Source organism: Calidris pugnax, unplaced genomic scaffold, assembly GCF_001431845.1.
Source record: "Calidris pugnax isolate Ruff unplaced genomic scaffold, ASM143184v1 scaffold70, whole genome shotgun sequence".
Taxonomy (NCBI): Eukaryota; Metazoa; Chordata; class Aves; order Charadriiformes; family Scolopacidae; genus Calidris; species Calidris pugnax.
In genome coordinates, this window is record NW_015090862.1 from 6,679,456 (window position 1) to 6,692,115 (window position 12,660).

Genomic DNA, 12,660 nt, shown 5'->3' on the forward strand with positions numbered 1-12,660 from the left:
TTAACTCTCTAAAGGCTGTGCAGATCTTCTCTAAATGTCTAAATATACTTATAGCAAATTTACTTCTTGATATTCAAACAAGAGGACTGAGGGTGTTGTAAGACATCCTCAAATCTCATCTAAATACTTCACAAAAGGATATCCTAGAAAGAATCTGGTTTACCTATGTGGAGTCATGTGCTACATTTTTAAAAGGCTGACATCAACATACTAGCTATACATCCTCCCTTCTTATTTTTTTTTTTTCCCCCAAAGAAAAGCCCAAAACTCCAACGTGTGTAATTAGAAAAACTTATATCCAAAACCAATGACAAATACATGTATTATCACACAAAGTTATGTGTATTATTACAGAACATTATATTATATATATACATATATACATGTCCCCATCTCATATATTATAGCTTTTTAGAACACTGACATATCAAATCCTACACTTATAAAAGAGCCAGATGCTAGTCACTGGAAATTTTACTTTGATATATTATAAAGCTATGCTGTAAGCTAACTGCATGGGCTTTACATGCACATAAAACCTCATAATGATAATCACATAAATAATATCAAATGACAAAACTAGAAAGGAGTTTCTTCATACTTTATTTTACAATTTCTCACTAAATATATTTACAGGACACGGAGTTTGCTTTAGTGCAATACATATTAATGTTGCATAAGTACAAACTGTTGAACTTTTCTAAAAAAAATAAAGAAATAAAGCACTTAACTGATGTTACAGCTAAGTATGTAAAGCAACGTTAATAACTCTGAGTGAAAATGCTAACAGCATCTTTTCTTTTCATAAACAATTTCTAGAAACAAACCACAAACCAGCGTTACATATTCCAAACTAGTAACCCTTGTACAGTACCATATCATTTAAAAAATGATTCTTAAAAGCACATATACTGTACTGTATGGCAGTCTTTTTCTACAGATACTGACTTACTCTTTTAATACAAATATGATATTACCTTGGCAGTTTTGAAGAACAAAGTTATCTCGAGATATCAAACATCAGTAACAAACTCTGGTAAGCACAGCTTCTTGAGAACTTGCTTTAACAGCATTTCTTCACAGTGATATTTATGAAAGGTTGGAAAAAGATTAGCATAAAATATTTCCATCCTTTTTCAGTTTTTATGCAAAAATCATTACTTTATATTGGTAATTATAAAATTACAAACACTTTCTATAAGTAACTGCATCTGTAGTAATGATAGAAAAAGTTATCAGTAAGATACCTAAAATGGAGGCTTGCATAAAATGATAGTTTGAAGAAAACTAGGTACATCTTTTAAAAAATAATAGTAAGGGAGGTAACTTAATTTAGAATAAGCAACACAGTAGTTTAACGGAGACAACTTATTAATCAATTAAAAAAGCTAATTATTTATTAATGTTAAAAAATAAAGGAGTTGTGATGAGGTGAAACCAACATTTAAAAAGATATGATGAAACATTTACTCTTAGTCTTAGTTTTGGCACTTCATTGGAACAATTACTTTTACCAAAGACCAAAATATGTATAAAAGATATACAGCTCCTTGACATACCTTGCAAATATAGTACATTAGTACTGGCAAACACTGAAAATATAGTTAGTTAAACATTCCCACAGATTTGCACATGCATGCACTATTCGGACAACAGCATATCTATGTTCTTGGCGGTGTCAATCTTGCATTACTTGGGTATTTTAGGCCGTTTCTTCAGCAGATCTTGTTTCTGATTTAAGTCTTACAAATTCTTTAGCAACTTCATCATTGGTCCTGTGAGACAGTATTCTAAGAATTGTCAACCCAGTTTCATCTACAGAGATGTTTCTCAACAAGGGGTACCAAGATGCACAGCTACCTTTCTCTGCTATGTTTTGCAGCTGAATAACTGTCATTCCTATAATGCGATCTTCCCTAGCAAAGCAGTAATCTTTCACTGAGAGGTGAAGTTCATAGGCTCCTGGCTTATCTTCATTGCTCAACATGCTGCACGGATTAAAAACATGAATTTAGAACAAGGAGTTCAGTTTAATTCCCCTAAGGAATGAACATACTCTAGAAATCTTGTAAAAATTAAAGTGCTATCGGTATTTTAATTTTTGTAGTTCCATTTTGTTGCAACAGTAATTCAATTTTAAACCTTCTACACAGTTAACTTTTTAGATGCCTACTGATGATGTAGCCTCTGTTTCCACTGACCTGAACAGAAATAGAGAATTCGTCGTAAACAGTTAACTTTCCCTCAAAAGTTCACGCAAAATGGTGAACTATTTTCACGAGTATGATAACCTCATCTTTAAATCAACTGTAAAAAATAAGGAGAACCATTGACAGCACGCCTCAAAAGGAGCGTTGTGGTCAGACACTGAGAAAGTGAACTCTGTCCTTCTTAGGGCTGGGGGGGAGGAGGGAGGAATGAATTGGTCACAGTTATGAAAGGGGAGGAGGAGAAACATGTGAGAGGTGCTGCGGGAGGTACTAAATTTAAAACTCCAGCTTAGGTGATAGTTTCTTATTGCTTTAAGGATGAAATAATAGAGAAAATAATACCAATAACACATGCACAACCCTTTACATATTTAGGTATCTCAACGGGCATGAAGTCCAGATATCTGGCAGTAATAATTAATGCTTCAGTGCAGATAACTACTTAAGTAATTAGATTCCTAGGTGTATAGATAGTTATTCCTGTGTAGGGAAATGAATTGTACATTTTCAGCAGCTTCTGTAAGACTGAAAGCTTACTGGTTTTCATCTTCGTATAAAACTAAGACACAAGTGACTAAATAATTTTGAAGTGGTGTCTATATTTATGGACTCTGATGTGTATAGCTGCCTTAGGACTTTTTTTTAATGTTCTTACCAGTTTAACTGCAAGAAATGCTAACAAAATTTGCATAAATTATGCAATTAACAGACAAAAAAAGACTTACAATTGGAAAGTTTCATTGTATTTTGGTGACCAGGTGTTGCTCTTTGTCTTGGTTCCGTGTTTTCTTTTCTTGTCACTTAGGTTAGGACCTAATATGCAAACTTCCACAAATGGCCGGAACATAGCTGTTGTTTGCCAGTTTAGATTATTAATTGCTACAACTGTAAAAAAAAAATCCAAACACATGAAGTTAAATAAAATTTCTTGCAAAAGCTCCAATTATTTATCCAGTATGACTTTGTATAGCCAGTGAAAGGTAACCTGAGAGCTTTCCTATAGGATACCAATACTTGGAAGGCCTAGGAGGAGCTTTGCCTGTTCTCTGCCAAGAAAGAGGTCTGGCTACTTTCAGTGACAACAGTAGCAAATCTAAACATATATTTTATAAATGCTTTATATTAACAGCTCTTTTGACTGCTACCAACCCTGTTATTAAAAAAAAAAAATCAGTTTATATGAATCTAAGTGACACTGGGTTTCCTCTGGAATTCAGGTTGTGCAGAACAATGGCATTTTTGTCTTGCTGCAGTCCTTTACCACCCAGATTTGCCACAGCTTTTGGAAAATGAAATTACACGCAAACAATTCAGAAGTGTAATTTGGCACATTTGAATTTATAACAGAGAAGCATAGACAGTACTTACCTGCATAATCTTAACTGCTGCTGATGTTGAGCAGGGAAACAGTATGATCCTAATCACCTGAAGCATGCCCATAGCCTTACAAGTACTGTAATACTTATTTCCTTACAGGAATGTTTTCCTTAGGATGTAGTGCTTGGGGGTTCTGGACTTTATTGTTGCTTTCTTCTTAAATTTAGCTGTTTGAAACTTACCTTTTACAGTGACTTTATGCTCACCAGTTCCAGGATGTGTAGAGACATCCACCTGTATAGATATCTCACCCACTGAATTATTAGTGGCTTGACCTGAAATAATAATTATTAGGTTAGGACACTTGGCTTCTTAAATGCATCAAGCAAAATAGACAGTGAAAGAGTGTGAGTGGTACTTTCTGCGGGGAACACTTAGAAATTTCTGACGTATATTTCACATTTAAGTGGGAATCAATTACAGGTTCGTAAGTGATTTTGCCACAAAGGCACCTAGCAATTGCAAATGTCTATGTAAAGTGCCTCAGGAGAACAAAAAACCCTTTCATCTGGAACCTTCCATTCTGGTTGTTGTTAGGTGTGCTTGTATATTGAAATACAAAAGTTGGTGGTTTCGTCAAACTTTGCATGTGCACCCATGGTTAGCAGGGGAAAGATTCTATCTTCTTTCTGTATACAGAAGTTCCTTACCTCACTCATTCCCCATCCAGCTATACGTGAGGAGGTGCAGGAAATTAAGGAAAGGGTACAGGGAAGAGGGGTGTCTTGTGTAATCGTACTAGGGAAAATGTTTTTGGTTTTGTCCCGTCCCCACAAATTAGTTTATACCCACAATGTACTTTTTCTTTTACCATGCGTAGTTTTTTCTGAATTTCACCATCAGTGGCTTCCTAGAAATGTGTTCTACACTGATGTTTATTCATTGTGTTGGCATAATCTGTAATTACATTCTCTACACTGGTTGAACATTGCAAGGTCAATTATATAATCTTACCCCAAGCATTACTGCTCAAGAGAGTAAGTTTTTTTCCTGATACATTAAAATGTGGAAATTCAGTGCGCAATTAACTTGCTCGGAATCCTTGAAAACTGTTCTGCATTTTCCAGCTTTCAGGTGAGTTTGGCATGGAATTGTCATCAATCCACTTTTGTACTTCAGTCAGCAGTGTTTTAGCAAAAATAGAGAGTGTCAATATCTAAATCTGGTTATAGTGGCTCCTTCTGAGTCACAGGGTACCTGTACACATGTTGCTGCTGGATGTATTTCAGTGTCAGCCACAGCGTTTGAACCAATACTGATGCATAAATAGGCAATTTGTTAGACATTGTTTTTTTTAATGACAAGAAGTTTAGTTTCAGTGGCAGCCATTAAACTTTTTGTTGTATTTGGATAATTAAATTATCCAAATTAAAGCTGCACTATATGAGATCTCTAATTAATTTGCTGAATCACTTTACATCTTGTTCACAATAAATAATACGTAATTTTTTTAAGAACATGGCTAAAAAGATAGAATCAAGTGGACTAGAAAAGCTAAATAAAAATCAGTAGAATAGCCTTATTTAGAAGACTAAAACAATGTATTATCTAACTGTACAGTGAAATGAGATTTTATTTAGGAAGAGAATGGAAATTCTGATTTGGTCAAGGTCAGAAAGTTAAAAGTGAATTTCTTCTTTCTTACAAAAACAGTATCTTCAGACCATGTATCGGTGAGTGGCATAATATTGACAGTGAGTTTCTGCTGCTTGAAGTAAAATCTATGAATTTAAAAATAAATAATTGTTTGGAGTACCAAGTGCTATGTAAAATTATCCTCTCCAGAAAATAAAAGGTTTTAAGCCCTCATTTTCATTATACAAAATGTGGTGTTTTTAATGGAGTTACACTTAACCCATTATGCTAACTTTTGCAAAAGTACCTTTCCTTATATTTATATGGATTACTTAACTTGAATTAAATGAAGACACTTGTGGGGTTTTTTTTTTTGTTTTTTTTTTTTTTTGTTTGTTTGTTTGTTTGTTTGCTTTTTAACAGCTAAAATTGAGAAGGCAGCTTATCGGGATAGTCCTCCAATCCTATATGTAATATATACTTATTGAGTATTCTCATTGGCTTTCTGATGTTGTAAAATAAATCAAAAAGAGTAGAGACTGGAGCTTATCGAGCATTAATCCATCTTGTTCTTTCACATTGTGAAATTCCGCCTTTCTGAGCTGTTACATACTGCACAGAATTCAGTCTTAACAGGTTTTTTTTGTGGTGGTGGGCCTTTTTATGAATGATGCTTTTGATTCCTCATAGGAGCTCTCTTCAGCTATGAAGTTGAACATACTGTAACCCAATAATTTGATGGTGTAAAAAAAGTCAGTTAGAAATACATAGTGCTGAACCCCAAGAGAAAAATCTGTCCCTGCGCTCAGCCATGTAAACCTTCTCTTTCATCAGCTCTGTGCCTGTGGGAGACTTTGAAAATGGTTATATAATCCTAGGTTAACATGTCACTTCATACTATGGAACATCAACTATCTTATATTCTATTGTATGATAGCAATTCTTTCTTTTGAAAATGCTTTACGCTCTTTTGGTATTCATCCTATCTTACTGCTGGTAGTTTCATGTAAAATCCTTAAATCTGGAAGAGGCTTTATTTGCAGATCTGTTTCTCACAACATAAAGAATAAAAGACAGGAGCAAATTGTGTATCAGAGAGTGAAGTTAAGGTCATGCTTGCAAAATGAGGATTCTTTTCATGCTGTGAAGTCATCTAGTAGCAAAAGATAAGAATAATGCAATGTTTTTATTGGTCTTCATCTAAGGACATATTCTTGTTTCATCCAATAACAATTATAACTTTCAATAACAACATATTGTCATATTGTAAAAGTAAGACTCACTTTTTTGCAAAATATTTATTAAGACAATATGCAGATGTTCTTTTGCCTGCCTTGTCTCTATGAGCCTTTCCTCGCATTTGCATTTGCAAAGTTCATAGGACTTGTTTGGAAAACAGTATTTTATTCAAAAAAAAAAAAAAAAAAGGAAGAAAAAGAATAGTTGGACTTTGTCACCCAAACCAGCAGCTGGGTGTCCAAAACCTGTTGTGGCTCTAGATTGTCTTTTTCACTGAGGTTCCAGAGATCTCAGAAATGTACTATATTCCCCGCTTAATGTGAGAAATTACGTGTCTCTGAGGAGAGAGTTGATTCAATTTCTGGAAGCTGGAATCTATTAAGTAGCCTACACAGTGTCCAAAAGAGATCAGTGTCTGTTCTCAGGTGTTTGAAAATGGAGCTCTTGCTTGTATTTGAAAGGCTTTTATAGGATCTGCAGTTATTACAATGTAATAATCTATTATTTGCTATGAAAGGAAAGCATTGAACACAAGAATTTATTGAATATATAAAATATATTGTCAGATGTAATTTACTTGAATTTACTGTATTTTTTTTTTCTTCACACAATTATATTCTACCTTTCCATACCTTCATGGTTGCTTAGATTTATTGAAGGGCTGAAATGACCCCTAGGTTGAGAAGGTAAACATGAATTAAGTATTTTACTTTATGCAAAGGGAGTGCTTCATTAAGCAGAAAGGAATCTGACATTTACCAAAGACCAATATAATAATAATTAAAAAGATAAGATGAGACTAGACAAAATTTGTTCTGTTTTGTTCATCTTGGAATTTAGTAATTTTCTCATTCCTCAGCTTCATATTGCCATTTTGGTATTTGTCTTCCAGTTGGCATGGCTCTATAAGAAACTTTAGATTATTCACATTGTTCCTTTCTGCCCTACTTGAGCTAATTTCCCCAACTTCCGTACTAAGTAAAAGTGACTCTTCTTACTGAGTTTTTTCAGCCTTTCCCTTTACTTTATACTTATCTGATCACGTCTCCCCCTGTGGGTCTGCACTGTATCCTTCTAATGTCTAGGGTTCTTATATTTTTATAGTTCTAGGGCTAGATGTTTCTTTAAAGACTGTCTTCTTCCTGGTCTTCTGTAGCTTATGATTTTCTCCTCCTCTCATCTAGGCACTCATAAAGTTTTTGCAAGTGGTGACTTTTGCAATATTTTTGCCCTAAAGTAGTCAAAGATAGTAAGCTAGGCTCTGAAACAATCTTAATAGCTGTATTAAAAGTTCCTAAATCTATGGTGGTTTACCTCTTCTTTTTTCACTCTGGCTTTTAGGATTCAGTATTTCAAGTCTTTCTTTACCTCTCTGAGGATTAGAAATCTAGTTTAAAAGAAGAACGACTATGTGCAAACTAATCATCATGCATGATGTGGTCTTAGTACCTGAGACTTAGAAAAGCTCACTAAGCACTGAGAGCCAGGCAATAAAACCAGCTGAACTGGCAACGTTCCCCTGTGGTAACCGTACCCCATCCCATTCCATTTGCTAGTGAGCTTTTTCAGCATAAATCTGACCATTTATTTAAATTTATTTAAATACCGGACCTACGCTTTGATCTTATTTTCTATGTAGGCAATAAGAATGAAAAAGTTGAACAAATATTCAGGCTTTCACAGTGCCCAATGTTTCAGGAATTACACAAGCTACAAAATCAACATTTTAATTCGGACAAACATTTGTCATCTTCTGATTAACGATGCCAATAAAATACATATATTTGTCTGGGGTTCATCTGCAAATTTATTAGAAGACAAAAGATCTGGGTGACTAATCAAGTTATTTTTCACAGGATTCTAAGGCTCTATAATTTACAGGAAAATCTTGAGTGCATGTTCTAACATTTTCATTTAATACAAAGAGTAAGGTAAAGCTGAATGTAGACAGCTAAATGATCTTTTCTGGTTTTGTGCTAGAGAAAAGGAAGGCAACTTTCTTTTAATAATGATAACCATGCTAACTACAACAAGTGCTTTGCTTTAAGTAGTTGCTATACAAATGGTTGATAATTGTTTTATCTGAGAACCAAGTTCAGTTACTTAACATCTGACTTTCAGTAAACATTCTTTCACCAGGCTGCCATAATGGGATTTAGAAGGTTTGTATTTTATTAGAAAATAGATATTAACAGAAGGTTCTGCAGCATCTGTAAGCCTCTCAATTGTGCAGAGCCACGCTGTCAAAACGCATTCTCTCCTATTTGAATTTCTGCAAGGTCAGACAGAGTGATATGATGAATTCAGAGAGCATGGTATAAAAGTAGAATATTATGGTGAGAGTAGAAAGTACTGGTTTGAGTGTCAGGGTGGAATCCACAGCTAAGGCTTTCCCCTGCATCTCTGGCTTGTATAGGCCATGCTTTAGATGACGAGGGCTGGCAATTGCACAGCCCCATTGTGACCCTCCTTTTTGTGTAGCCACTTGTATGTCTCTATGGTGAGAAACCAGGGATGAATCAGCTTTGATCTGGGAGGTGAGCATCCAATTAGCATCATCTGTCTGCCTGTATGTATGTATATGTACATATATATACATACACACACACACACTGCCTAGCATTTTAACCAGGCAATATACAGGCAGGCATAGCCTCTCAAGTTAAGAGGTTTATGTAGTTAGTGAATGCTCCACTGATACTGGTAAGAAGTTATTTTTGAAAACTGCTGCCATGTAACTGATGGATACCAGTAGCTTGTGTTCAGTTTCTTGAAGACTTAAGAGAAACTGTAATACACAACTTATTTGTAATTTAGGTGCTTTAGTATTTCATATAAGGAGTAACCAAGAAAATTTTCTATTGTGACAGCCTCTTGAGTGAAAGTTCTGTAAAAACCTTATGCTTCACCAGCAGTCTGGGGTTTTTTATATGTGAACTTTTAAAATATTTATTTTCTGCCACTATTCTGACAGCAATTAGTTTGATATTAGCATATGCTAGAATACTTCTGTTAGTTGTAACTCCGCAAGTTTCTTTGCTGTTCTATTGTTTTCTGTTGTTCATTACTATACATTCCTTGCAACTGTAGGCTGATTTCTGCAGCTTCTAATGCAGGTCTGTTTTCTTCTTGCACAAAATAAGGTTGTGTAACACATGATTGTGACCTCAATTTGAAACTGCAGTGGATGAAGCAGGGATTATTTCTTGAGTTAAATTCTGTCTGAAGTATAGGTTATGAGAGAACTGAAAATGCTCTGTAGCACTTAGAGTTGATGATAGAATACAGGTAAAGCTTTCAAAATACGACAGTTAATAACACAACAGTTTTGACATGCAAATGAGAAAAAAACCTTTTGTTTTTCACTTATAAAAGCTGTTAAATTATTTTTATTTTCTATAGTCTAATGTCATATTGCCTAAACTACAGTATGTTTGCTGTTTTCTAAATTAAGTACCAGTTAAGGGCTTAAATCTGATTCCATATATTTTATAAGATAGAATCATAGAAACATAGATGAAATGCTAAATGATTTTTATTTTCTGTAGTCTGATGTCATCTTGCCTAAACTACAGTATGTTTGCTGCTTTCTAAGTTAGCTTTCAGTTAAGGGCTTGAATCTGATTCCATGTATTTTAGAAGACAGAAGATAGTGAGGTTTTGCTTTGCCTTGTACCATTACAGGTTACAAAGGAACACAGAATTGAATCTTGGCTTGGCAGTTGAAAAGAATTTATCTTCATTTTTGATCACGTAATTTCCTTCCCTATGTTGGTGGCTTCACAAGACAAGTATGGAATTGCTGTTACAGTTACTCATCATCATTAGGTAAATATTTTTAATTCTCTGTATTATCTTTTCTTGCTTCAGATGCTTCTTCCTCTTTTAACTTGTCCAGTAAAGAATGAAGAAATCTGATACAAATCAGCTGATGTGAAAGAATGGCATTTTCTGCAGCCATTTACACAGACAAGTAGGGATTGTAGTATGAGCTCCATGTTACTAGATGAGTATTGATTTTTCTGGCTAAGCAATACAAACTCTTTAAAGTCAGGCTTAAAAATGTATCACAGTCTTGCTACTATGGATTGCTACATTGTATACCTTACAATAACAGTAGCATTCTCTAATGAGGTTTGTAAAACTAAGATGCTGTAAATTTATAAGAAAAAAATATTTCTCTGCCTATTTCCAATAAGTAACCATTTTAGATGCCACAGTGGCATTTACTTTGCAGAAATTAGTGGTAATAAATGAGAGCAAATTCAGGACACTATGATGTTGGAGGTGCTGTCTTTTTATGTAGTTTGCAAAAATTGAAATAATATTTGTCCAAATCATAGAATAGAATTGTCTAGGTTGGAAGGAACCTTTAAGATCATTGAGTCCAACCATCAACCTAACACTGACTAAACCACCACTAAAGCGTGTCCCTCAGCACCACATCTATGCGTTTTTTAAATACTTCCAGGGATGGCGATTCCACCACTTCCATCTTATTGGAGTTGATGCTAACCAAATATAAACATTCACAAGACAGACTGTAGTTTAGGAAAGTAATGAAGATTTAAGACAGTTGCTAAACTAAACTGCGGCCATAATTCTCATTTTAATTTTAATATCCTTTAAATTAAGTAGTCTAAAAGGTGAAGATATAACAATACAGTAAAAAGGTGATAGCCGGGATGAAAGTTCTCTCTTTTTTTAGGAATAAATTTTGAGAAGCATCACCAGGACTGGTCTGAGCTTTGAGTAACAGTAAGTCAAATATACCATAAAGCAGGAAAGTTTGTACAACAGGCCAATTGATATGGATGTAGTTTCACTTCAGTGTTCTGAGTCCGTTTCTTCTCTTCTTAAATACTGAAATACAGTAAGAGTTTGTCCTTTAGCTTTTATAGTTTTGTCTTGATTGCAAAAATGTGGCTGAATTTAGTTCAAGTTTAGTTAAAATTAGCTTGTCCTGCCTGAACTGAAATTTTGACCTTTTTGACTGGAGTTGATGTAGGTTGACAACTTGTATAAATACATCAGCGTACAAAGACATGGTCTTTTGCAGAACCCTTTGAGCTTTCCTAGATATTCTGTGCTGCCCAGCTGTTAGCCAGCCATGGGGTGTTTTAGCCATCTCAAGTCCTGCAACTGAGCAGGGTTTTATAGGTCAGCTTGGCAGCACGCTGCCCTTTTACAACTGATCTGTGCTTGGCACTAGCATAGTGTGCACAAACAATTGTTTGGTCACAAAAGATATTGAAAACACTCCATATTATAGTCTGAATTTATGCCAAAATGTTATCGTGCAGCTAACTTTAGAGGAGAAAAATATCACTTTTACAGTATGAGCTAATGTATGTTATTAGTAGTGCCCAATCTAAAAGTGACAATTTACAGCTGACAAAAGTCCAAAGGAGACAGAATCAATCAGAGGTCTAAGCCTCAGGAGACCTGCTTTGGTAATGGGGTACTGATGCTATGAGCTTCTCACTTGGCTGCGTTTCACACGCTCTTTGCAGAGGTACGTATGACCACATAGTGTGTAAGATACAAGTCATTCAGGCTTTGAAACGCAGTTCTCTTCATTAAACTGCCTTCAGGTTTTTCAGAATCCTTTAGGTCTATATCAGTGTCCATTTTAGAGACGCTGAATGTGACCTGCTCCATGAAATGGCTCTTGGCAGCACTAACACAGGTGTAGGGTTGAATAAGAAGAAAACATAGATCCAGAAGAATGTGCTTACAACAGGCACTGCAGAATCACCTGGACACCTGCTGGTTAATATTAAATTTGAACTTCAGATAAGTGGAACTAAATTTTGGTAGCAGTTTATAATTCATTGTATGTGAAATTGTAAAAGTTTTCCTACCAAACAATACCAATTATTTGCAAAAGAGAAAGCTGCACTACAACTTTTACATTTGTGGGTTGGGATTAAATAGATCAAGTTATGGCAGATTTTGCTTATTTTCCTGGAAAGAAAATTCCTTTTTCTAGCTAAGGGACAAACACAGATAATCTTCCCCCTTACTATCATATTGATACCAGTGTTAAAATCTGTAACAATCAGAGTCTTGGCAGTGTTTAATTTTGAAACAAGCTGAAAGTGTGTGACCTAAGCTGGGATAATAGTAGGGATGTAATCAGAGAAGAGAAACCTCTCCCTCCTCCTGTGCCAGGCAGAAAGACAGATGTTTAATATGATGGCATATGACAGAACTTAAGCTATGTCACTAAGTATGCTAATCTCATATCTGTATTGTC

At 34.9% G+C, this 12,660-nt stretch overlaps 1 protein-coding gene across 6 annotated transcripts in view; it reads right to left on the reverse strand.

The window, feature by feature from the left end:
• Nucleotides 1-583: 583 nt before the first annotated feature.
• UNC13C (unc-13 homolog C (C. elegans)) overlaps nucleotides 584-12,660 on the reverse strand; it is a 157,985-nt gene continuing 145,908 nt past the window's right edge. For 5 of the 6 annotated variants that reach the window (XM_014944682.1, XM_014944680.1, XM_014944681.1 and 2 more), the window contains 3 exons: nucleotides 3,770-3,862; nucleotides 2,936-3,095; nucleotides 584-1,988 (listed from right to left, as the gene is read on the reverse strand). In XM_014944682.1, the coding sequence (XP_014800168.1) occupies nucleotides 1,703-1,988; nucleotides 2,936-3,095; nucleotides 3,770-3,862 (539 nt within the window). In that variant the 3' untranslated portion in view covers nucleotides 584-1,702. The remainder of the gene's footprint in view (nucleotides 1,989-2,935; nucleotides 3,096-3,769; nucleotides 3,863-12,660) is intronic. The other variant, XM_014944683.1, reaches the window with a different exon arrangement.